Source organism: Ambystoma mexicanum, chromosome 14 (genome assembly GCF_040938575.1).
Source record: "Ambystoma mexicanum isolate Mex_15411 chromosome 14, UKY_AmexF1_1, whole genome shotgun sequence".
Lineage (NCBI taxonomy): Eukaryota > Metazoa > Chordata > Amphibia > Caudata > Ambystomatidae > Ambystoma > Ambystoma mexicanum.
The window spans coordinates 139,198,138-139,224,566 of NC_090940.1; the positions used below are offsets into that span (position 1 = coordinate 139,198,138).

The 26,429-nt window shown below is 52.0% G+C and overlaps 1 protein-coding gene across 1 annotated transcript in view; it reads right to left on the reverse strand.

The window, feature by feature from the left end:
• LOC138527496 (matrix metalloproteinase-18-like) overlaps positions 1–21,383 on the reverse strand; it is a 111,252-nt gene extending 89,869 nt beyond the window's left edge. The window contains exons 1-2 of the mRNA XM_069638737.1: positions 21,111–21,383; positions 13,136–13,283 (exon numbers count right to left, since the gene is read on the reverse strand). Of these exons, the coding sequence (XP_069494838.1) occupies positions 13,136–13,283; positions 21,111–21,347 (385 nt within the window). The 5' untranslated portion in view covers positions 21,348–21,383. The remainder of the gene's footprint in view (positions 1–13,135; positions 13,284–21,110) is intronic.
• Between the last annotated feature and the right edge of the window lie 5,046 nt (positions 21,384–26,429).

Sequence of the window (26,429 nt, forward strand, 5' to 3'; positions counted from 1 at the left end):
CAAGGAAGTAAAAAAAAAAAAAAAGGCCCATTCTGGCCCCGCCCCCTTCCGCCCCACTCCCTGTTAACCAGGGGCGCGATGTGGGCGAGGGGGGCGCCCATTCACCCAGGGCACTGCTGCCCTTAAGGCCGGCCCTGCTAAGCACCTTTGTCAGCGACCTGCAGGTGCTGAGAAGTCAGTCGGTGGGAGGTGGCAGGGGGCTGCCAGGTGGGAACGCGGGATCCTTCTGTGGGCAGTAGACCTGCAGCACTCAAGCTGCTCCGAACGAGGACTTGTAATTGTGTGTACAGCCCGCGTGCAGTGCTTCCTGATTGGCCGGTGCCCCCGCCCACTGTGCAATACTGTACTCTTCTGTGATAGGGTTTATGCTGTTTAGTGTCAGGCATTGGATGCATAGGTTTTGGAATCAGGCTGCTTGTGTTAAAATCGAAGCTATGGGTGCAGCCTTTTGGCTTGAAAATAGAGACATCATTTACCTTTCTAAACTCTGGATCTTAACAAATAGATTTGAATATATATGAGATGTCGCCTTGTATATGTATAGTTCCCACATTACTAGGTATTCGCATAATTGACCTAAAAACATTTGACCTAAAACATTTCATCACATTTATTTTACCTTTTTTGAGGTCAAATTGAATTAAATATATATATGGGGGTGGGGTAAGTTTATAGATTAGGTTGAGGGGAAGTGGGGGAGGGTATGCAGGGGGTCTCCGAAACCCATTACTAGGGAGGCCCTTCCAGGCTGAAAGATGGATGAAGAAGAACCGGAAGGCCATGCAGGTACGGCAGGTCACCTATAACATCCAGACGGGCCGGCCGCTGTCTGATCGCCCACTTCTTAAAAGTTTGCATTTTGGTCGAGTCACTTTGGTTGAGGAGACCAAACGTACACACACGTGTGTGCGTGTATGGGGTAAATGAGTAAAGGGGTGGAGGTTGTGAGGGGTGGTTGGGGTTCGGAGAGGTAGCATGAAGGGGCCCCCCCATAACGAAAACAAAAAAAGTTGGGTGAAAAATGGGTGGAGCAAGACCTTCAGCTGCTGGTGGCCGTATTGGCACGGCAGCTTGGGCGCAGGTCCCTATCCGGCACGCCCTGTTGGGCACAGCCAGCAGCGCGCAGGAACCAATTCACACCTGAATATAAGTTTTCCTCGAATATAGTTTCACATGAAGCACTAATACGTGCAATGCTTCGGCCAACAGTTTATGGAAACCACGATCCCACACACAGACCTGTCCTGAAAGTGAATGCACCATGTACAAATGGGTAGCATACATGACATGGCGTGTTACTTTTGGGGCACGCACAGTCCATTTTTCTCAGTGACTTTGGATCACACCATTGATGCGCCAAGAAATGCTGGTTATTACTACCCAGCGGGTGGGCTGATTCTCCTTAAAAGATCCAATCCCAGAGTTGGTAACTGCAGTCAGGTTATCCTCAGATTGTCTGGCAAGGTTCAGGTGTCTGGCAAGGTTCAGGTGTCTGGCAAGGGTCAGGTGTCTAGACAGCTCTCCTCACAGCAGTAGCCTTTGAAGGGTTCTCAGCAGTCCCTGTTTGAAAGGATAGCAACGGATATGTAGGTCTCCTAATGCCAAGGCACACGCTACACATCTACATCACAATGATCCCCAATTAGGCCACAGAATATTCAAAAGTCGCCTTATTTACAAAACTCACACATGCCCCATCATGGGTGTTCTCATCCCCTTCTCAGAAGTTGGTTTCAAGGACCTGCGCATCTCTTAGTTTTCATAATTGATGGCAGATACCAGGAAGATATTGAAAAATGGGAACAACATTCATTCATCGGCCGTTTTTTTTTTTTCACAGCATTTCTTTACCGAAAATGTTTTGCTGGAAAAAAACATCGGACAATATGGGGGTTGGGGATATAAGGGGTAGGGTGGGGTGGTGTATAGGGAATAAATAATAGGGGACTGGGATTGGGTGATCAAAAGGGTGCGACCCCTAAAAAATAATATAAAAAAATGGATGATTTTTTAGATAAAAAAAACAGCGCAAAAAAAACTGGGGATGAATGAAAATAGAACCGAAAAACGCACTGCAGGGGATTCAGTTTTCCATCCTCCAACCACTATCGTCACAGGTTTTTTTAAATACAAAACTCTACAGCAAATGTTAAGGATGGAGCATGCGAGGAAATAATTAGAATGACAAACTAACAAATGCGGAGGAAGGTTGTCACCACCGATGGAAATAACAAGGATGACATGTTAGCCTGGGTGTTATTTGTAGTGTGCATGGGGTTACAAGGGCCTAGAGGTTTGATCTCGTTCACCCTCACGGATGATCAACATTTTAGAAATGCTTTCAGTCCAATGAATAGAAATAGGATTCACCTGAGAAGCCCAGAACCAAGCCTGCCCAATACATCCAGCAAATAGCTTGGTTCAAATCTTTTCTGACAGATAGAGTCCAATCCCTTTCTAATCCGGTAACCCTTTCTTGTGGGGTCCCCCAGGGCTCTGCCTTGTTCCCCGCTCTCTTTAATGTTTATGTTCCTCCCTTGGTCAAGCTCATCCATGCCCACGGCCCTACTCCTATGCTGATGATATCCACATTATTGTGAGGCTCAATCTTCACCAGCACGATGCTGCATCTCAACTGCGGCGTTGCCTGGAGGCGGTGGACGGTTGGATGAACGAGAATTGCCTTAAATTGAATGGAGACAAGATGGGGGTATTGGTGCTTGCATCCACCCTCCCCCGCCCCTCGTGCCCATCTTTGGACCTCAACCTTTTGGTCGTCCGCTCTTGGACCCTTCCCTAGCCCTGCCCCAGTGGTGAATATCTAGGTGTCAAACTCTCAGCTTCATTGTCACTTGAAGCGCAGGTTGTGGCTGCTTGCCAATTTGGACATTCTAGGCTTAGGATCTCACGAAAGATTCTATTTTTTTATACCTGCACATTTTCACGCCCCTGTTGTGTGGCTTCCTTACTCTTAAATTGAGTTGCTTATTGTAACTCTCTATTTGTAGCTCAGCCTCAATAATTGTTACGGCGGCTTCACATTCTACAGGACACAGCAGCACGTCCTGCGATTCACCCCCCCTTTGCCTCTCAAATGTCTCCTACTCTGCGTCAATTACACGGGCTCCTAATGATCAAACGGGTCCAATTTAATTCCCTGTGTATTGTACACAGGGCATTTTACGGCACCAGTGCAGAGTATTTGCAGCCTAAATCCTGTCCTTCTGTCACCTGTGCCTCCCTTCGATCTCAGGAGGCTGCTGTTACTCAGGTCCCTAGGTGTCGACTGTCTTGTGTTGGTGGCTGTGCTTTGTCAGAGGCAGGCCCAAACTTTGGAATTCACTTCCTCGGTTCCTCTGTTTCACTGAAAATCATTTACTGTGTCGACGAGCCTTGAAGACTTTCCTCTTTTAGACGAGGTTATTGGGCCACTGTTTCTGCTGGGTTTAGCGCCAAGATGCCTCATGGTGCATGTTGCGCTTAACCTAATATAAAAGAGAATGGCTGTGGTGCAGAAAATCATCCTCACACATGGACATCAGGGCCAAACCCAACAAAACAAAAACTGTGGCCAAAAGCCAATGCTGCATGGGCGATATGAGATCAAATTAAAGAGTAGCGCAAAATGGAAGAAAGAAGGTCATTTATCAGTCACAGGAATGCCCTAAAATTGGAACGCTGGGAAAAAATGGGGGATTGTCTGACATCACTCGTGTCCTCCTTTCCCCTTTCATGCCTCCTTGCCATTCCCCCCGTGCAGCACATTCCTTCAACCCACCGCTGCACCCTTCTCCCCTTTCTGTCACCTGCCACCGCCTCTTTGCTGGTTCTTCTTGCTCTGCCACCTCCTGAATGCATGAAAGATTCAACCCCATCTCACAGCCAAGACTCTGATCTCTCCCTTAATGCTCTGTAAACCAGACGTGTGTTAGCCTAACCCCCCCTCTACTCTTTCTCCCCTCTGAACACTCACACCCTCTAAAACGTACCCAGAACCTCCCCCAACTCCAGCCACAGACTCCATGTCTATGGCACTCAATGCACAGTCACTCCCTCTTCCCTGATCTCTCCCTCAATGCTCTGTAAACCACACGTGTGTTAGCCCAACCCCCCCCCCTCTACTCTTTCTCCCCTCTGACCACTCACACCCTCTAAAACGTACCCAGAACCTCCCCCAACTCCGGCCACAGACTCCATGTCTATGGCACTCAATGCACAGTCACTCCCTCTTCTCTGATCTCTCCCTCAATGCTCTGCAAACCAGACGTGTGTTAGCCTAATCCCCCCCCCCCCCAGGGCCATCTTAACAGTTTTGGGGGCCCGGGGCACAGGCAACCTTGGGCCCCCCTGAAACCCATGACCTACTCCCACCCCCTCTCCAAACCCATGTCGCCTCCCGCGACATGACACCCATGCCCCCTCCCAATGTGAAAAATGAAGGGATTACATACCTCAGTGCCTGGTGTCCGTAAGCTCAGCAGTGCAGAAACATTACATTCACAAAAACACAGCAGCGTTTGACATTACTCAATATCATTGACCATAGAGACGGTCCACAACGCTGATATTAGCACGTGTGTGTGCTCAGGCCCCAGACTGACACTGCACACCATATAAGCCCTTAGCAAGCGGCTTGTTGTGAGTGAGCGTGTCTGTACTGGCGGCATGACTTGAGGTTTAAGCAAACTGATTGGCTGACCACATTCACCATTCCAATGCACGTCTAGTGTCCTGCACATGATAACTTTTAACTTATCGGTTTAGCCTAAGCAGCGATACGCCCACCTGGCCCCACACGCAGTATTGGATAATGATTGTTAATTGCTAGTTAAATCCTACGGATAAGTGTCACTTTAACAATACTAATAATCACACTCATTCAAATATTAATAATAATAATCTAGGTTCTTTTATAGTGCTTCACACACATTCCTCCAGCTTCTAAGCCCTGTAACAGGCCATTTAATTGAATCTTCTGCCACAGAGCTACACCTGACCCCATTGGTCAAGGCAGGGCATGCAGCATGCGAATTCTGTGTAGAAATGTCCATTAGGTGACCTGCATGGTAGGAGTGCGGCAGGGCCGGCTCGAGGCGTGTGCCCGCACAAAAGAAAGGGTGCACCGACCGGGCACATCTGCATTGCCCCTTACCTTACACAGGCCCTGTCACAAGCTTTTTGAAGTGCAGGCACCAGGCAGCACTCCCACAAATCGTGCACAGGGTGCTGGGAGACCTGGGGCCGGCAATGGAGAGTGGCGTAGAAATAAGTAGCCAGTGCTAGTATGCCCCTATCATGATACTTCTGAGGAGGCGCGGGGTAGTTTCCTGATAATCTGCCAGGCAGGCATGGCTTCTTTTCCAGTCCTTCTGCAGCACAGGATCCTATTCTCAAACGTCCTGCTGCGATTAGGAAGCTGGCGGGGCACATGCCATCCCCAGCATCGAATCAAAAAGACATTTAGGTTGCCAGGACCCAGAGATGTGGCTGACACCACCCAAAAAATCATTTGGGCCTGAGGTTGAGGCTTTAGTTCAAATGTTCTATCATTTGGGCATGACTGCTGTTTAGCTCTGTTCAGACCAACTCTGGAGGCGCCCGGGCCTGTGGCAGGCGGCGAGCCCTTTAAGAGGCTGTATGAACGAGGCACATTTAATTGCTGTTTGATGGCAAGTCCGCCTGAACTCCAGTGCCCCACAGTAAAAGCAGCACCAGGCCAGCTCAGGGCATGACGGCCAGCTGCAAGAAGACATGATATTTCCGAAGACATCCCAGCGAGACAGTTCAAACGAGCGGGTCACATGCTGCTCGCCGAAGCATCTATCATCACTCTGCAGAGGACAGGGAAAGCCTTGTCTGTCATTGGTGACATTTTAATTTAAAGAAAAGCGTAGCCAGATCTGAAACTGCAGCGGTGTGTTTATGCAAGTGCACCGGGAGAAAGCATCTGTCAGCTCGGCAGTGGCAGCGAATCACTTAGGGCACTGGCACTGACTTCTATGGTCGTCACTTACCTGATTTGGAGTCGGCTCGGCTGCCGGCATGACTCTGTCTCCTCGGGGCCTCAGGGGTGGCCGGTGTACAGTGCTGGTAGTGGCACACTGCGGCAGTGGCACACTGGCAATGGCAAGGCCCAACTAGGCCGCACGCACCGTCGCAGCAGGCTCTCTCAAGACCAACGCACGCCACGCTTAGACACCTTCAACCAATGAAATGAAGATGTCGCCGCGCTGCCTCCTGTGGCAACAACAACACGTCACCATGTCATTTCACTGCAGCCAATGCAAACTGCACATTCTGTGTTACTATGCAGAATATATCAAAAACTGTATAGTAACAACAGAATGGTAGTTTTCATTGGCTGATTGTAGCATTTTCTTGTTACATTGCTATTGCTGGTCCCTCCCAGGCCCAGTCATGGCCTGTAATGATTTATAATCCATCCAAGCAGAGTGGAAGACTGCACTCACGTGACTTCACTATTGTTGTCAACTCAAAATCAGCAAACCGGCCCGGTAGGGGTAGGGGCACAGAGAGGAGAGCACTATGTTGTTACTTCTTGGCCTTTGAGTTTCTTATAATTGAACTTTAAATTAAAGTCACGGCAGGGGAGGGAACCAGCCGTGCGTAGTGTGCCCGTGCCTCCTGCTGCAGGCAGGCTGGCTGGCACGTGTTATTGTCACACTCTCCAGGATCTGTGGGGGCCCCCTCCAGGGCCACCAGGATGAGGGCCCGGGGCATGTGCCCCGTTTGCCCCCCCATAGAGACGTCCCTGCTCCACCCTCTATTCTTTTTCCCCCCCTAAAACGTACCCAGAACCTCCCCCAACTCCAGCCACAGACTCCATGCTCATTGCCCCAGCGTGCCCCTCCACTGCAACGCCCTGCCCCTAGTCGGCTCAGTAGGAGAGCTCCTCTGAACACAAAAGCCTGACGCAAACACCGCCTGCTGACTAGCGCAGCCATTTTACCTCGGCCACCACGGCACAACCATCTTACCGCGGCCACCACAGCGCAGCCATCTTACCACGGCCATCACAGCGCAGCCATTTTACCGTGGCCATCACAGCGCAGCCATCTTACTGCGGCCATCGCCTTTGCAGCTGTCAGCGGGCAGAGAGCCAGAGTGCGGCAGGGGATGTGTGGGAAACCACGAGGGGCAGAAAAAAGGAAGGGGGCAAAAAAACAAAGGGGAATGCAGCACCTCAATCTTCAGAGCTATAGAGGGGAAATCGTGTCTCCCCTACGCAGGTACAGCACCTTGGCTGAGCAATGCCAGGGACAAAAAAGGAAAGAAAGGGGAGTGAGGGAGGTAGGGAGATATTTCTTTGCAAAAAACAGCTGGTATGTGGGGAAGAGACCAAAGGCATCACTGCAACGATGTTAAAGAAGCGCCGCGAGAAGTTGACACCAAGCTGATGACGCGGTGCACACCCGAAAAGTCCAATGGAGCACGGGGGCAAACACTCAAGGTTTCTTCACCTCCAGAACCAGCGGGCACATTTCTCTTACCATGGCAAAAGCAAGAGGGTCTATATACAGAAGGGAAACCACAGCAGGGGACAGAGCTCATGATACCCCAAAGCCCTCCAATTGGAACTGGATGTTCCATTCATTTGTCTTGCCCCATGTGGCCCTCTTTTGGCCTTCTTGAGAAGGTGTAACCCCACTCATGCACCCCCTCCTGTCTCTTCCCCTTGGCATGCTATCCTGCTTGTGTTGGGGGGCTGCCTCCCCACTCCTTCTGTCTCTTCCCCTTGGCATGCTATCCTGCTTGTGTTGAGGGGTGGGGGGTTGCCTCCCCCACCCCCTCCTGCATCTTCCCCTTGGCATGTTATCCTGCTTGTGTTGGGGGCTGCCTCCCCCACCTCCTTATGTCTCTTCCCCTTGGCAATCTATCCTGCTTGTGTTGGGGGGCTGCCTCCCCTACCCCTCCTGTCTCTTGCCCTTGGCATGCTATCCTGCTTGTGTTGAGGGGGGCTGCCTCCCCCACACCTTCTGTCTCTTCCCCTTGGCATGCTATCCTGCTTGTGTTGGGGGGCTGCCTCCCCCACCTCCTTATGTCTCTTCCCCTTGGCAATCTATCCTGCTTGTGTTGGGGGGCTGCCTCCCCTACCCCTTCTGTCTCTTCCCCTTGGCATGCTATCCTGCTTGTGTTGAGGGATGGGGGGCTGCCTCCCCCACCCCTTACGTCTCTTCCCCTTGGCATGCTATCCTGCTTGTGTTGGGGGGCTGACTCCCCCACCCCCTCCAGTCTCTTCCCCTTGGCATGCTATCCTGCTTGTGTTGGGGGGCTGCCTATCCCACCCCTCCGGTCTCTTCCCCTTGGCATGCTATCCTGCCTGTGTTGAGGGGTGGGGGGCAGCCTCCCCCACCCCTTACATCTCTTCCCCTTGGCATGCTATCCTGCTTGTGTTGGGGGGCTGACTACCCCCACCCCTCCTGTCTCTTCCCCTTGGCATGCTATCCTGCTTGTGTTGGGGGGCTGCCTCCCCCACCCCTTATGTCTCTTCCCCTTGGCATGCTATCCTGCTTGTCTTGGGGGGCTGCCTCCCCCACCCCTCCTGTCTCTTCCCCTTGGCATGCTATCCTGCCTGTGTTGAGGGGTGGGGGGCTGCCTCCCCCACCCCTTACATCTCTTCCCCTTGGCATGCTATCCTGCTTGTCTTGGGGGGCTGCCTCCCCCACCCCCTCCTGTCTCTTCCCCTTGGCATGCTATCCTGCTTGTGTTGGTCGGGCTGCCTCCCCTACCCCTTCTGTCTCTTCCCTTGGCATGCTATCCTGCTTGTGTTGAGGGGTGGGAGGCTGCCTCCCCCACCTCTCCCGTCTCTTCCCCTTGGCATGCTATCCTGCTTGTGTTGGGGGGCTGCCTCCCCCACCCCTTCTGTCTCTTCCCCTTGGCATGCTATCCTGCTTGTGTTGGGGGGCTGCCTCCCCTACCCCTTCTGTCTCTTCCCCTTGGCATGCTATCCTGCTTGGGTTGGGGGGCTGCCTCCCCCACCCCTCCTGTCTCTTCCCCTTGGCATGCTATCCTGCTTGTGTTGAGGGGTGGGGGGCTGCCTCCCCCACCCCTTACGTCTCTTCCCCTTGGCATGCTATCCTGCTTGTGTTGGGGGGCTGACTCCCCACCCCTCCTGTCTCTTCCCCTTGGCATGCTATCCTGCTTGTGTTGAGGGGGGGCTGCCTCCCCCACCCCTTCTGTCTCTTCCCCTTGGCATGCTATCCTGCTTGTGCTGGGGGGCGGTCTCCCCCACCTCCTTACGTCTCTTCCCCTTGGCATGCTATCCTGCTTGTGTTGGGGGGCTGACTCCCCACCCCTCCTGTCTCTTCCCCTTGGCATGCTATCCTGCTTGTGTTGAGGGGGGGGGCTGCCTCCTCCACCCCTTCTGTCTCTTCCCCTTGGCATGCTATCCTGCTTGTGTTGAGGGGGGGGGGCTGCCTCCTCCACCCCTTCTTTCTCTTCCCCTTGGCATGCTATCCTGCTTGTGTTGAGGGGGGGGGGGGGCTGCCTCCCCCACCCCTTATGTCTCTTCCCCTTGGCATGCTATCCTGCTTGTGTTGAGGGGGGGCTGCCTCCCCCACCCCTTCTGTCTCTTTCCCTTGCTATGCTATCCTGCTTGTGTTGAGAGGGGGGCTGCCTCCTCCACCCCTTCTGTCTCTTCCCCTTGGCATGCTATCCTGCTTGTGTTGGGGGGCTGCCTCCCCCACCTCCTTCTGTCTCTTCCCCTTGGCATGCTATCCTGCTTGTGTTGGGGGGGAGGCTCCTCCTCCACCCCTTCTGTCTCTTCCCCTTGGCATGCTATCCTGCTTGTGTTGAGGGGGCGGGGGATGCCTCCCCCACCCCTTCTGTCGCTTCCCCATGGCATGCTATCCTGCTTGTGTTGAGGGGGGGCTGCCTCCCCCACCCCTTCTGTCTCTTTCCCTTGCTATGCTATCCTGCTTGTGTTGAGGGGGGGCTGCCTCCTCCACCCCTTCTGTCTCTTCCCCTTGGCATGCTATCCTGCTTGTGTTGGGGGGCTGCCTCCCCCACCCCTCCTGTCTCTTCCCCTTGGCATGCTATCCTGCTTGTGTTCAGGGGGCTGCCTCTCCCACCCCTCCTGTCTCTTCCCCTTGGCATGCTATCCTGCTTGTGTTGGGGGGCTGCCTCCCCCACCCTTTCTGCCTCTTCCCCTTGGCATGCTATCCTGCTTGTGTTGAGGGGTGGGGGGCTGCCTCCCCCACCCCTTATGTCTCTTCCCCTTGGCATGCTATCCTGCTTGTGTTCAGGGGCTGCCTCCCCCACCCCTCCTGTCTCTTCCCCTAGGCATGCTATCCTGCTTGTGTTGGGGGGCTGCCTCCCCCACCCCACCTGTCTCTTCCCCTTGGCATGCTATCCTGCTTGTGTTCGGTTGGGGGGGGCTGCCTCCCCCACCCCTTCTGTCTCTTCCCCTTGGTATGCTATCCTGCTTGTGTTGAGGGGGCGGGGGCTGCCTCCCCCACCTCCTTCTGTCTCTTCCCCTTGGCATGCTATCCTGCTTGTGTTCAGGGGGCTGCCTCCCCCACACCTCCTGTCTCTTCCCCTTGGCATGCTATCCTGCTTGTGTTGGGGGGCTGCCTCCCCCACCCCTCCTGTCTCTTCCCCTTGGCATGCTATCCTTCTTGTGTTGGGGGGCTGCCTCCCCCACCTCCTTATGTCTCTTCCCCTTGGCCTGCTATCCTGCTTGTGTTCGGTTGGGGGGGTGCCTCCTTCACCCCTTCTGTCTCTTCCCCTTGGCATGCATGCTATCCTGCTTGTTTTGGGGGGCTGCCTCCCCCACCCCTCCTGTCTCTTCCCCTTGGCATGCTATCCTGCTTGTGTTGAGGTGGGGGGCTGCCTCCCCCACCCCGTCTGTCTCTTCCCCTTGGCATGCTATCCTGCTTGTTTTGAGGTGGGGGGGGGGGGCTGCCTCCTCCACCCCTTCTGTCTCTTCCCCTTGGCATGCTATCCTGCTTGTGTTGAGGTGGGGGCGCTGCCTCCCCCACCCCTTCGGTCTCTTCCCCTTGGCATGCTATCCTGCTTGTGTTCAGGGGGCTGCCTCCCCCACCCCTTCGGTCTCTTCCCCTTGGCATGCTATCCTGCTTGTGTTGAGGGGGGGCTGCCTCCCCCACCTCCTTATGTCTCTTCCCCTTGGCATGCTGCCCGGCTTGTGTTCACGGGGCTGCCTCACCCACCCCTTCTGGCTCTTCCCCTTGGCATGCTATCCTGCTTATGTCGGGGTGGGGGGGCTGCCTCCCCCACCCCTTCTGTCTCTTCCCCTTGGCATGCTATTCTGCTTGTGTGGGCTGCCCCGCCCCCCACCCACTTGTCTCTTACCCTGCGTGCTCCAGTGGGTCCCTCCTGCCATCAAGTTTAAATCTGCCCTCCTTCCTACTGAGGCTGGAATTACAGACTGTTGACTTCCCTAATATTCACCTTCCCTTGACTGGAGGTGGGGGGGGGGCAGTGGGTTAAACCCTGGAATTCCTCAGCTGCACTATGCCTGCCTTACACTTTCAGTCGCGCTTTCTGTTGGTTGTGTTCCACCCGGGTTGGTTCTCTTCACCTCTTTACCCTGGCTCCGTTGGTATCTATGTATATCTCCTGCTCCTAAAGGTCGGATTCGAAAATACCGAATGGGAAATCGGAGGCACGCAGGGCAGGGATGCCATTTCACCAGAATGCCAGTGGTAGCGGAAGTGACATAACATGACCCTTGACCCCCCCCTGATGACATCACAGGAAGTGATGTCATTTGACCCCCCCACCCCGAAGTGACATCATGGGAAGGGATGGAACACGACTGTTTACCCCTTGACAAAACAGGAAGTGGCATCACATAGCATTGTTTCTAAGTGCCCTATGAAAAATGTGGTTATAATATTACTGTAACGTGATATACATTTCATACAAGAATGGATCACCATATGTATTGGCAGAAAAACACATGCTATTACTGCAACTTGGGAAAAGCAAAATACATAATCCGAAATGGATGCTTATTCTACTCTAAATGCTTTTTGGAGGATTTTGTCTGCATTGTGAATTTGAGGTGTTTAAGAACAGACTAAATCAGTGATTCACCCCATGAAGTGTACCTGAAATAAACCTTTAATGAACCTTTAATGGGTGTAGAAATTATTGTATGGAATTCCAGAAAGACAAATAGCTCAAATAGCCACATGGCATTGGCCACAGCCCAGGAGCTTCAATGTGTGTAAAAAAGAAAAACGTGTTTTTAGGGGTAGCAAGGGAGACCTCAGGGGTTGCAAGTGTGACCTCTGGTGACCCCAAAATGACGTCCCTGGCGCAGGGTTTAAATAGGTTGCTCGCTCTCGCTTCCCCCGTCAGCTACTCCATACTTACCTGATTGCGTCATACTTACCTTCTATCCTGCCTTCTCTTCTCCACGTAAGTTAACTAACCCCAAAGTGGGTGGGCGCTTCCGCCTCTGCGCCCATTACAAAACAGTGTTATTATCCCTCGCGATCCATGTAATTTGGACACCCCTGCAGCCCCTGAACCTATTTTACCGTACAAGGGTGGCAGGGGACACCCCTGCAACTCCCGCTCCCCTTGTTCGTTATTATGGGTTTCGGACCCAGCCGACTGCGCAGTAAATGCGCATTTGGCTTTGTCCAGAGTGCTTTATACAATTAAATGGAATGGAGGTTGATTTAGGAAGATAAAAGAGGACTTAAATTGTACCACTAGAAAAGTCCTTTCCCATTGTCATATTCCTACGGAGAGTATGGAACCCAGGGAGTACCCTTCACCCCACAATTTATTGAAGAATTCAGACAGTCGGACAGAGTGTGAAGTGCAAGAAGGCTAGTGGCTACTGGGGTCCTACTCTTCCACTTACAGACTGACCTGGAGCTGCTCCACCTCTCAAGAACGCCACCAGGCCTGACCCAGACAGAGAGGCGAAACCTGGACAATTGAACGTAGAGACCTCCGGGAAACCGCTGCCATTCACCGGGAACTCAAACCTCAAAATAGATCACTCCAGGGAAGAGTCCCACACACGTGTAGTCCTTCCTAAGCCAAGGTGGAAAAGAAACACAGCCACACCTTGCAGATCATCTCACAGGTGTGGTTTCCGCCTAACCAACAAGTAAACACGTAAAGGGAAAAATACCTGTCACTTTTAATCCGTTCTGCCTTTGGAACCACTCCAGGCCGCTGAGGACCTCTTCTGGAAATTCATCCTCTGTGATGAAGGTTTTATTTGGAATGACAAAGTCTTCGTTTTCTTCGGCGAGATATCCAAAATCAGTGAGGTAGTTCTAAATAAAAGAACATTGAACGTGATTACACAATCATGAAATATACGCATTGTCAATATCCTCCTTGACCACAGCAGCCTCAACCTTTGGTAACTCTTTGTTGTGGAGGATGATGGCGGGGATTGGAGCCCCCTAGCAGAGAGGGAGGCTGAATTCAATTCCCTTACTCTCACTCTGCATAGTTATATTATGTGTAGGCGAGTGGTCCCAGCTGCGTAAACAGTGTGACGACGTCTGATTGCTAATTTAAAGGATGGGAGTTGTCTTACACAGCGTTAAATGTCGCGTTAGCCTAGGGTTGGTCTCTTTCGCACGAGCTCATCCAAAGGCTAACTCAAGATCCAGTTGAGCAAGATGGCGTTCACTTTCTTCTCTGCGTGGAGATGCACGCCCGCACAGAGTTCCAAAGGCACGGGCCAAGAATCGAGGTGTGCCTCACTGCGTGGTGCAGAATCAACGATGCCATTTTAAGGAAATGTATCTAAAAAGGGCAATGGCAATGTATTAAGTGGCATCGCTTCACCAGCACCACAATGGTTGCCAATAGGCACAGAGGCAGTTTTGGATTTTGTAAAAGCCTCCTGATGACCCCTGGGTCTTGATCTGATTTTGTGAGATAGGTACCAGGATGTGCCTGGCAGTGAGGATGATTGCCACCGTGGGGGTGTTCTATGTAACCAACTTAATATGAATAGCAAAAGGATCCATGGTCTACAGGGCTGGCCAAGATGCCTCTACAATATATATATAGTGCACACCGCACCACCGCAGGGGCCTTGCAGCACTAGACCTCGTCCAAAAGGCAGCATATTGCGACCCCGCCAGGGTTTCACTAGACCTTGGTCTGTGGATACGATAAAGGAGGGTTGGGGGTGATATGAATGGAAAAGCGGGGTTAAACAGGGCGTGGCAATTGTATGAGGGAGCACCAGTTGGATTGAGGGGACGGGAAAGTGGTTGTGGTGGTATGGATGTGTATTTCTTAACTGTGCACTACTGATCAGTCAGTGTGAGGGAAAATATCCAGAGTGCACTGCTAGAAGATTTACTGTGTAGGAAATATGTGGACCAAAACAGTGCTGTGTATTAGATGTAGTTGGCGCATAATTGGGCGGTGGGCCTGAGAGATGCTCAAGCGGGCCCTTCTGGTGTGGAGGCTTTCCCCAGCTTAGCTTGTAAGAAACGATCCCTGTGTTGCGACTTGCGCTTCCTCAGGACCTCATTATCTGTTCCATTACTTTTAATATTTAAAAACACAAGGTGTATGAGAAATGTAACGTATGTATGTGCTGGCTTTTATAAAGTGTCAGTGCCAACAGGGCAGGAGGGTGTAGCATTGTAGGTTACAAAGAATTAAGCTAGAGTTATAAAATCATCTAATGTGCATCCAACAGTCCGCGTACCGCGCTGCAGGGGCAGGCATGTATGGCTGCGCATCAGGGAACTGACGCACCAGTTCACAGCAGAACTAACTCAAGTAACTCCAAAAATGCAATCACGACAGCAAACAAAGATGGATCCAAGATGGCAGCCGACCTTGGAAAAGGCTTATGCTGCGTAACCATGAGTCCAGGGGAGGGGCGCTGTCAGCGGTCCCGCAAGCGAGGCACGTCGAACCAGGCAGAGGCTCAGGATTTATTTATTTCAATATTTGTTGAGCGCCACACACCCGAAGGGACAAACAAGCGTAGAGCATATACCAGCACAACCTATGACCCGAAGAAGGCTTAACCTATCAGTACAATTAGAACTCGCACCTGAGTATGTTTGGGAATGGGTGATCCCTGCGGGAGGCGAGAAAGTCCCTATATAACTAGGGAGTGGTGTGGGGAATCGGTGAAGAAGGCATAGCGCCGGCTCAACAGCGCTGTTGGATGAGAGAGGGAAAGAGGGGGTGGGGCAGAGAGTGCAGAGCGGTGGCAAAGACAAGGGAAGGAGGAGTGAGGCAGAGAATAAGGAGGAATGAGCTGAGAGAAGAGGAGGAGGAGGAGTCTGAAGAGTTGGAAAACCTTCAGGGGATGTTTAGAGGGAGCATCGGGTGGAGGAGAGTATTGAGGGCGAAGAGAGGAGAAAGAGGAGAGTGGAGGAGAGGAGGAAAAGGCACGCGCACAAGCAATAGCCTGGGGATGTGTAGGTACAGGCCTGTGGCAAACGATGAGGAAGTACAGGAGGAGCAGGAGAGGAGTAGGGAGGAGGCAAGAATAGAAGAGGGAGCAGAGACAATCCTTAGGCGCAGGAGTGTTGCGAATCTGATGAGGTTGCGGTGCTGGGGATCAGACAGAGTCCCCGAAGCCTTTGAATGGAAAATGACAGTTGAGCAAAACCTGCAGGCACGCCTAGCTGAGAAGCCCCCCTGGTGGAGGGTGGGCGCTCATCTAGCCGTCACCCTGGCCGAGCATGAGGGCGCACGTGGGGCCCTGAGGCACTCGTAGTACAGGTCAAGCGAAAAGTGTAGGGGCACTTAAACCCCAAGGACGGTGTTTGCTTCTGACTTTTCGGGGAAGGGGTCCTTGACTGAGACGTGGGAATCCAGAGGCCGTTCTTTCTGTCTCAAGGAAGAAGCAATCCCGCTCTTAAGTGTATGTTGCTCTCAAGCTGGCCCACTTGTTTAAAGAAATCTGGAATACATGTGTCTGTCTGATCCCCAACCTATGTGCCCCTCTTCTACTCTGCACTTGTGGGGCCCATGTCCGAGTTTTGGCGCGAATCCGTTCCCTTGGAAAGGAGCTGACAATGTCCCATGTGAGTGTGAAAGAGTAAACCAGTCTTGGCCTGTATATATATGCTCATCACATTGCATGTGGCCCTTTTCATGCGCCCTAAACTGTACAGGGATGCGGGGTGAGGCGTGCCCATAATGCCAGGCCCAGTAGAACACAGACCTAGAGATCTGGGCAAGGGTGCGAAGGAAGAAGAGGGCTGGAGAAAGTGGGCGGTGGCCTGTCTGCAGATTGCTCCTGCTGTGCGGCAGGAGAGAGAATAACCTACTCCTGTGTGCGTGTTAGCGATTTCTACAGCGCCAACTGAGGCAGCAAGCAACGAAGCGCTGTACAAAGAATGAATTACCGGCGCGAGCTCGGCTAAGGGAGCCCAATTTAGTTGGTTGATTCCATTGGGCCAGGCTCTCATATATGTACATCTCCAGAGATCCTCAGGAAGCCTTCATGCGTGTGTTAGGGTTCCGACAGAGCCCCCTTTGCCTTTCATCTTTAGGTAGTCGTTAAAACGAGCACAGTTGTGTTTTGGTATTAGTAACATCATCTCTGACTGACAATGCAACACAGAAAGCCTACAAAAGCACAACATTTCAGCTTGACAGCCAGCCTACAAAATCACACACTTCAGCTTGTCTGCCGGTCTACACAAGCACACACTTAAGCTTGACAGTCAGCCTACAAAAGCACACACTTCAGCTTGACAGCCAGCCTACAAAAGCACAACATTTAAGCTTGACAGCCAGCCTACAAAAGCATACACTTCAGCTTGTCTGCCGGTCTACACAAGCACACACTTAAGCTTGACAACCAACCTACAAAAGCACACACTTCAGCTTGACAGCCAGCCTACAAAAGCACAACATTTCAGATTGACAGCCAGCCTACAAAAGCACACACTTCAGCTTGTCTGCCAGTCGACAAAAGCACACACTTAAGCTTGACAGCCAGCCTACAAAAGCACACACTTTGTAACGGTCACCTGGTATCCACTGGGACGTCACTCAGCCTGTTCTGACCTCTTACAACCTCGAACCCTTCCCTGGAGGCTATTCGTCTGGAGACTGGGCCTGAAACGCAGGATTGGTAGAGTTTAACTCCTTATTGTCTCTGTGTGCTTGAATCCCTTCTTCCCCGGGGTCCAACCCTTCCCTTTGATCCACAGCCCACCTTGTTTTCTTGGATAGTGTGCTCTCTGTCCTGCTTTCAGCGCAGGGGCGCGTTGATTGATGCTGGCTCGTTGCTGCCTAGTTACTTCACTGGCAAGAGTCCGACAGGTTAAGTATAATGAGTCTTTTGAACAGTTCCCTAACTTCGTTCCTTTCCTTCCTTAGATGATGGCTGGGGTCCGGGGATGGCGGCGTGCTGCTGAGATGAGTAGCGCTGAAGGTGAGTGAGAGCACGATGCACGATGCACCCCTTTCGTATTTGCATTGAACTGAGTTCTTTTTCTGTGTCTTTTAGGTGCCGCAACGTTTTCAGCGTGGATGCTGGTTATCAAGAACAAATGCGGTGGGTAAGCGCGGTATGCGGTGCCTCTAGATGTTTCCACGCTAACCTGGAGTGTCTTTTCCCTCTTGCAGATGGATGCGAAGTTCCCGGAGACAGAGTTCCCCCAGAGCGGCTGGGATTCAGGTAAGCGTTTGAAGCTCGTACAGTTTTTAAAAATAAGCAAAGATTTGCAGAATGCTTACTAATGCCTTTTTTCTGTTCTTTTCCCTTTTCCTTAGGAAGCGGCGTGCCGGGATGGGAATGACACCGCCGAAGATGCCTGCAGAACAGAAGGAGCGATGAATGATGGGCCGAAGCGCCGCAAGGTAAAGCTGTTCCTAACGGTGTTCTTGTTCTTGCAGGAGCTGAGTGCAGAAGAAAGATGCAGGCCTACTAGAGACCGATCCGAACACGGTGAGTGTCACGCTGCAGGTGCAGAAAACGCAAAGCATGTTTCTCAGCCTGGGTGTGGCTTAAATAGTCTCTGGGTATCCCAGGTGTGTCTGGGCTGAACCACACCCAAAAGACTAGACCGCACATGCAGCTCTGGGAACCGAAATATGTGGGGGCATCCATCTTGTCCCCATCAATGCACTACAAGTCCAATCCCCAATGTTATCCTATGGGAGTGAGTGAGTCTGGTGCCACAAGCGCCAAGTCTGACTCCAAGTGGGTCATCGGAGGGATGGAGAGGCCCTTGAGGGCTATGTAGGTAATCATGGCCTGGCTTCAGCCGGACATCTTGGAGGGCTGGGGACATGACGGCCAGGAATCATGACACACTTAAGCTTGACAGCCAGCCTACAAAAGCACAACATTTCAGCTTGACAGCCAGCCTACAAAAGCACACACTTCAGCTTGACTGCCAGCCTACAAAAGCACACACTTAAGCTTGACAGCCAGCCCACAAAAGCACACACTTCAGCTTGACTGTGGAAGCGCCAGCCTACAAAAGCACACACTTCAGCTTGACAGCCAGCCTACAAAAGCACACACTTCAGCTTGACAGCTAGCCTACAAAAGCACAACATTTCAGCTTGACTGCCAGTCTACAAAAGCCACACTTCAGCTTGACTGCCAGTCTACAAAAGCACACTCTTCAGCTTGACTGTGGAAGAGCCAGCCTACAAAAGCACACACTTCAGCTTGACTGCCAGTCTACAAAAGCACACTCTTCAGCTTGACTGTGGAAGAGCCAGCCTACAAAAGCACACACTTCAGCTTGACTGCCAGTCTACAAAAGCACACACTTCAGCTTGACAGCCAGCCTACAAAAGCACAACATTTCAGCTTGACTGCCAGTCTACAAAAGCACACACTTCAGCTGGACAGCCAGTCTACAAAAGCACCCACTTCAGCTTGTCTGCCAGCCTACAAAAGCACACACTTCAGCTTGACTGCCAGTCTACAAAAGCACACTCTTCAGCTTGACTGCCAGTCTACAAAAGCACACTCTTCAGCTTGACTGTGGAAGAGCCAGCCTACAAAAGCACACACTTCAGCTTGACTGCCAGTCTACAAAAGCACACACTTCAGCTTGACAGCCAGCCTACAAAAGCACACACTTCAGCTTGACTGTGGAAGAGCCAGCCTAAAAAGGCGCAAACTTCAGCTTGACTATGGAAGCGCCAGCCTACAAAAGCGCAAACTTCAGGTTGACTGTGGAAGAGCCAGCCTACAAAAACTCAAACTTCAGCTTGACTGTGGAAGCGCCAGCCTACAAAAGCGCAAACTTCAGATTGAGTGTGGAAGCGACAGCCTAAAAAAGCGCAAACTTCAGATTGAGTGTGGACGCGCCAGCCTAAAAAAGTAGAAACTTCAGCCTTGTCATGGAAGCGCCAGCCTAAAAAGGCGCAAGCACACACTTAAGCTTGACTGTGGAAGCGCCGGCCTACAAAAGTGCAAACGTCAGCTTGACCGTGGAAGCGCCAGCCTACAAAAGCGCAAACTTCAGGTTGACGCTGGAAGCGCCAGCCTAAAAAAAGTACAAACACAGCTGCTATCCGCCAGAAATCTCAAGGGGTCGTGTGTCAGGTGTGCGCAGACATCACTGCAATTTTGGTGCAGCTATAAAGGTGGGTTGCAACCTTTGGTTCACCAGGTCTTTTACACAACAATTCGCATCAACCCTACACGCAGCTCAGCCAATGGTGAGGCATCATGGGAGATGTAGTCTGGATCATCTGGAGCTCCGCAGGTTGCAGGCCGAAGGCCCACTGAGAGAAACAGAAGTCGGTCTAGGGTTCTAAAAAGCAGTCCATTGTCTGGGGAGGCTAGCTCAGGGGCAACGTGCTCGCCTTAAAAGCAAGACGACACACCGTGTCCGGTATTAAGCGCGTCATAAATAACCTATCATATCATGTCAGTGTGAGCTAACCCTGTCAGGGCTGGCTGATGAGCCAATGGCAGCCCTGGGACACCAGAGGTTGAACAAAGTATACAGGGGCCACAGGCTCTGGAAAGCTGACCTGGCAGAGGCCAGGCAACAGGTGAAGGCCCCACTGGCATCCTAGCAACTCTTCCACTCAGCGTAAGATCCGCACCTTCTCTGGTGCCCTTTCACAGGACGGTTAAACCCCCCCTCTTTAACTCAGCAGATTAAAGCTCTCCCCTCTTCTTTTCATGCGCTCTGAGGCCCACGGGCGTATAGCGCCTAATACGAATTAAAATAAATAAATAAACAGCAGTTACTATTACCCAACCAGGCAACGCGCATTGCATGGACTTCTGAACAGTGGTCGAAGTGAGCGGGAACGGTCGGGGGCGGAGTTCGGCTACTTTTATTTTTTTACTCTTTACTTTTTGCAACCCTTTTTCATAGCTCTCAACTCACCCGCTTTTGGCGGGTGTCACCCGCCTTGCAAAGGGCTGACTCACCCGCCAAGTCTCCTGCACGCCCATTCATTTCAACGGGCGTCTCACCCGCCAGAAACAAAATCGGGTGATTTCACCCGCCTTTGCGAGACAAATGGTTGAGAGCTATGCCTTTTCACCGTTCCGAAAGTGTTATTTGTGAAGTTAAACCACACTTCTCCACTTTACCGCCCAATAGCAGTCACAGCTGAACTGAAATCTGTTTTCACTCAATTGGCCGCAACCCACGCAGACTGTGTGGCACGTGGCTCCCCGCCCGGGTCGCAGTGCCACTACTTCTCTTGGTACACTTCTGTCACCCTTCAGAAGGATGAAAGATGTCTGTGGGTTGCCCGTCACCAGCAGTTTGCACGCAGGTGACTGACCGAACTCTCTTTATTTTACAAAAGAACCAATGAATGATTGAATGATTGATGACCACGTCTGACTTACAGAGACAGAATACTCTACGTCTAAAAGCTCGAATGGCTAACCTCTTCTTGCGACTTCAAGATCATTTCCATTAGACTACAGACCTTTTTCTTTTCTTGTATCTGCTGCTACTTCTGCTTTTTGTAAAAATCTATTTTGGACTAAAATACAAATTAAAAAAATGCATTTTAGTTTTAATTCCTAAAAAATGCTCTCTTATCCGCGGCCAACGAGGCGCTGTACATAAGAGATGAGTTAATAAGACCTACAATATTATTTAAGCCGTACCCCAGTACGCCAGCAGGGGCGCTGTTGCCACGTCACCGGCCAGCCTTACCACAATGAGCTGGAACTCGCCCACTGTTATCCCCTGGACGGGGGCGGCGGCTGCTGGCTTCGGACCCCGGGGCTGCAGCACCGTCTGCACGTTGGTCTCCTGCCCCGACTCCACCAGCTGCCCCCCTGCGTAGTCCTCGTCGCTGCTGTCGCCTGCCAGTGGCATGGGCAATGCCAGCGGCACAGCCAACAGCAGAGTCAAGCAGACGGCCTTCAGGGGCACCCCTCGGCCCTCCATGGTCTGTGCGGCGTGAAGGTAGCACTAGCGGACTGAAGCCACGGAGCGCCTTATCTACGCCACCTGTCCCCCAGCCCAGCTACACATTAAGCCTGTGCAAACATGGAGCTTGCATACGTGACCCCATTGCAACAACAAACACACACCTGTTATCACCCAGCAACCTTCACCCTCATGACACAGAGCCGGGCAGGACTTAAACGTTGTCCTCTCTTCCAAAATGGGGCAAGCACTTTGCAGAAACTGGCAAACATGGGCCAATGTTTGTTTCTATGTTTCCCACTACTAGACAGAATAGCATTGCCTATAAATGGCACCGTGATTGACAATGCATGCAATACATGCTACAGTGGAGGTGGCAGTGGGGCCAGGACAGTGCCTGGCACACCTGATTGGAAATCTGTCCTCTAACATCTAGTTCATATTTTTCTCGTACATTCCAGAAAGCGCTTGGGAAACGCTAGGGCCTTCTTGACCAAGTTCCCTCGCGTGAAGGTTTCAGGAGATGCTTCATTTTGGCAAGCGAGCTCTCCTGCGTCTCGTGTACCGTCTCCTCCAGGTGGGAGGGCTTCACCATCTCACCCTTCGGCTTGGAGACCACCCCTGTGGCGGACCCAAGAGCCGACGAGTCTGTGGCGGAGGCAGGGCCCAGGGTGGGAGACCTCCAGGTTCCAGCCTGCTCTTCCCACAGTCGTTTTCAATCCAGTCAGTGAGAACCACCAATCGGCGAGCGCCATCCAGTCCAGCTTAGAGGTCAGACCCCAACTTTGCCCCTAGTCTTGAGTCTTCCATGCAGACATCCGCCTTCAGCTGCCCAGTGGCTTCTGTACCAGGACCCTCCAGTGTGGCCAGACGACAGGCTGCATTACTTCTGGGACCTTCACTCATTGCACACCTTGGCTTCCGGGTCGCCATTTTGTAGATCTTGTTGTTAAACAAAGAAGCGCCCCTTGAGCCTCAGCAGTGGAAGTACATGTGTGCATCATACGACACATGTTCTTGGTGTTGCACTGGGAACAAGGCTGCACCCTGGCACCAAAAAGAAAGTATCCCGCTACTGGCACGAACAATTCATGGCTTTGCACAACAACCTTTTGAAATGGTATCTGGGGTGCGTGTTGGGGACAATGGGCCTCATCAGGAGTCTGGTGGTATCCCGGCGGTAATGTCGCCCGGAAACTGCCAGCGCAAATAGCGTTACCGCTACTCGGTCCAGCACTATTAGCGCCAGATCATGAGTAGCGGTATTGTTGGAATTTCCCATTCCCCCTTGGACCCAATGGGGCTGGGGACACTATTACCACCAGCGGTAATAGCTCTGAAAACAGGCAGTAAGAGGACATTTCTACCTCCAGCACAAAGCTGGAGGTAAAACTCCCACTTACCGCCCGACTCATGATTGGGCTAGCCCATAAATGTGGTGGTAATAGCGTTACCACCGCTTTTAAGGGCTACCACCCAACTCATGATGAGGCCCAATATGTGGTAAACTGTGTGTTTTAACTAACGCCTGGACAGCAACATTGGTCACAGCTACATGGATGGAAATTAAGATTGGATAACAAGGAGCTAAAAGCCGCTCCTGGGTATCCAGAATTAAGCAGTGACCAGGAGCTTCCACTGAGCAACGAGGAGATCGTACATGGCGTTGCGCAAGTCTAACTTCCGCATAAGATGCAAACTTAAAATTCTGTTCTTTATTTATGACCCTTTATGCGTTATATGTCATTTAGATGTGCTGTAATGTTGATTTATGTATTGTCCCAAACGCACAGAGTTAATGTCACATAGGTGGGCTTGCTTGGCATCAGCTGGCCTGGGGAGCCAAAAGTAGCTCCTGGTGGCTGTTGGTGTCAAGCTAACCGGGCTCTTCTAGACTGCAAGCAGGCGTTAAATAGCCCCCAGATCCCCCCTCAATTTGGAACCCTGCAGCTAGAGCTCCACATTGCCCCAAGACATCAAGCGGGCACCCAACACCTCCCCATGCTGGTTCTTGCCAGCAGGCGCCACATTGTGCATCGCATTAGATTAACATTTCTCTATGAGGCAATTCTTCCATTTAAATAAAGCAAGAGGCAATACTGTGTTAGCCAATCAAAAAGAATTCTTATCCCCCCACAAAATAAAAAAAACAGTCATTAAGCAGGCATTGGGCATAACTTTCAAACACGGTCCATTGTGAGGAGGGCACGTATTTCAGCTGGGGTAGCCTGGCATGGCGTGAATGAATTGCCTACTAGCTGGAGCACTTGCCAGAGCTTCTCTTCTGTGATGTGCTGCCCCTTTAAGGATAACGAGTCCCTGCTGAGGGCTCCTGCATATGCCACCTGGCTGTGACCGTCTTAATAAAAAGGATAAGCAGTTTCCCGCTCCTCGGGAGCAGCAGCCGCTACCTCGGTGTGACCCTGGACAGCAAACTCAACTGGGAAAGCCACATCGAGAATACTCAGCAGAAGGCAACAGGAAAGATGGCAGCGCTGTACCCACTCCTGAAGAGCAAGTCCATGCCCCTCCGGACAAAGATCAACGTCTACAAGGCGATCATCAGACCAACCCTGATTTATGCCTCCCCAGCATGGATGACCTGCCATGAGCGACACCGGAAGAGTCTTCAGATAGTCCAGAACAAGGCCCTGCGGATATCGTCTGGAGCTCCAATCTTCACAAGTATAGCAGACCTTCACAGAGACCTGGACATCGAGATGTTGGATGAACATCTAGCGAAGCTGAGTAAGAACTTCTGCCAAGAACTGGATCAGAACCCGAACCCTCTGATCAGAAGACTCACTGCCACCACTGCAAACCCCTTCGACCGCTACCCGCGGCCCATCACTTCGAAGACCCTGTGAAACCAGCCCTACTGTGACAAGACCACACAGACCAAGAATAATACAAACCCACAACTACACACTCAACCTGAGAAGATGGAGTAATGAGGCTCAAGCCTCGGTATCCAAAAATCACCGCTGATGGATAAAAATCTATCAGTAAGAAGAAGAACAAGCGCCGCTCCTCGGGTAGCACCACCAGACTCCTGCCTGATGGTTGTCCTCTCCATCACTGTGCTGGCAGCTGCGTTTACAGGCAGAGGGCCGGGCAACACTGTCGCTGTCCACCTGTGATTAGCAGATCCCCTGCCCGGCAACGCTGTTGCTGTCCACCTGTGAATAGCGGATCCCCTGCAGGGCAACACTGTTCCTGTTGACCTGTGAATAGCGGATCCCCTGCCGGGCAACACTGTCCCTGGCCACCTGTGAGTAGCGGATCCTCTGCTGGGCAACACTGTCCCTGTCCACCTGTGAATAGCGGATCCCCTGCTGGGCAACTCTGCGTCTGTTTTTTTAATTTTATTGTTCTTTTATAACGCGCTTAATACCGGCGTTTGGTTTCTAAGCGCGGATCCGGGATTCAAACCTCTATTGCTCTGCATGATCTTGCTTCCAAAACCAGCCCGTTACCTCTGTGCTATCCTCCGTTCACATGTGTCAGAGCCCCTTCTGGACAACTCCGGCTGCGTTGTGCTGCGATGGCCTGGGTGCTGCGTGTTCATGGTCTAGCAGGGTGATCCCTGCACCGAAGTCTGTCGGCTGGGTGCCCTCAGCAATGATGGGCCTGGACCCTGGGGTCCAGGCACAACATCTTCCTTACAAAGATGCCCTACGCCTCGGCTGAAGAAGGGATCCTTTTGCCTTGTAGAGTTATTCTGCTTTCACTACCGTAGTAGCCTCAGAGCACTTGGGCTTGTGACCTAACGTGCTCCCGCTAGAGACCTGGACTACTGGAGGACAGACAATGTTGCCAAACAAAATATGAGTTTGCCCAAAGCAAGGGCCTCCCTTTGTGACTTGCTGCTGCTTGCTTGTAAAGCTTCCTACTCTAGAAGAGTTTCTCTGCGGCATGGCTCAATGGCAATTCATCACGCCGTGGGCCTCTTTACGAGTTTGGCGGTAGTGATAACAAATAAGGCGAAAAAAACAAAAACCGCATACTTGAGAGTGGAGGTATTACCTATGCTCACAATCGCAGTAAAGGTGCATGCGGTATTACTGAATGTGGTTTTGCTGCCACTCAGTGCTTTAAGTGGGCCGGGTCTAGCCAGGGCCAAGCCCCAGCAGTCTCTGGGATGGGCTCCCAAGCAGGGGCCCTGCTGGGGCTCACCCCACTAGCCCCAGCCACGCCGACTTCTCTGGCAGCCATTTAGCCGAGCGCTGCATGGTTACATGGCTGCCTGCAGGTATACGCATTTCAGATTAGAAAAAAGAAAATGCATCGCCCCTAATCCAAAATGCAGACATCTGAAGTCAGCCGTGTAACTGAGCAGCGCTTCGGCTAAACCTGCTGCGTTATGTCTCTTTATTCAGAAACAGGAGGAGAACTGGGTTGGCCAGCCTCTCCTTTTGTTTCTGAGTAAAGAGCTGACATGCAGCAGGATGCCCATTAAACATGCAACAGGAAGCCCATTAACCATGCTTGGTTAATGCCCTCCTCCTGTTTCAGAATGAAGAGACATCACACAGAAGGCAGCCCATTGCATTCAAGGAGCTTTGTGGTTAATAGGTTGCCTGGGAGGTTCAGCGATCCCCGCAGGCAATTCGTTAACCACATCTCCTTGAATGCAACAGCTGGGGTGGGTTCATTTTGAGGGAGTGGCCTATGCTCCTGCTCGTACTTAGACCATGCCCCCTAATGAGAGCCCCCCCTCAATTTACCACCCCACTGCTGCCACTCCTCAATGAAGTCCTATGTCGTCAGAATGGGACGTAGTCAAAACCCAGAGTAAGAAGGTGAATTACCATTACAACTGGCACTAACTGCAATTCCTTTTGGCTAACACAAATGCCTGTATGCTCCCCACGCAGAACACCCAGGACAGTGGTGGGCAACGTGCCACCCTCCAGATGTTTTGGCCTGCAACTCCCAGCAGCTTCAGCACAGAGAGCTAAGGTTTCCTTCCGTTTGCTTGCATCTGCACAACAGTGAACGCCATCTTGCTTTAGCCCCCCTCTTTACACACACCTCACCCACCCCCTTCTCTTTCAGATCCGCCAAAGCACCTAGAGGCAATGCAAAAGGCAGCACAGT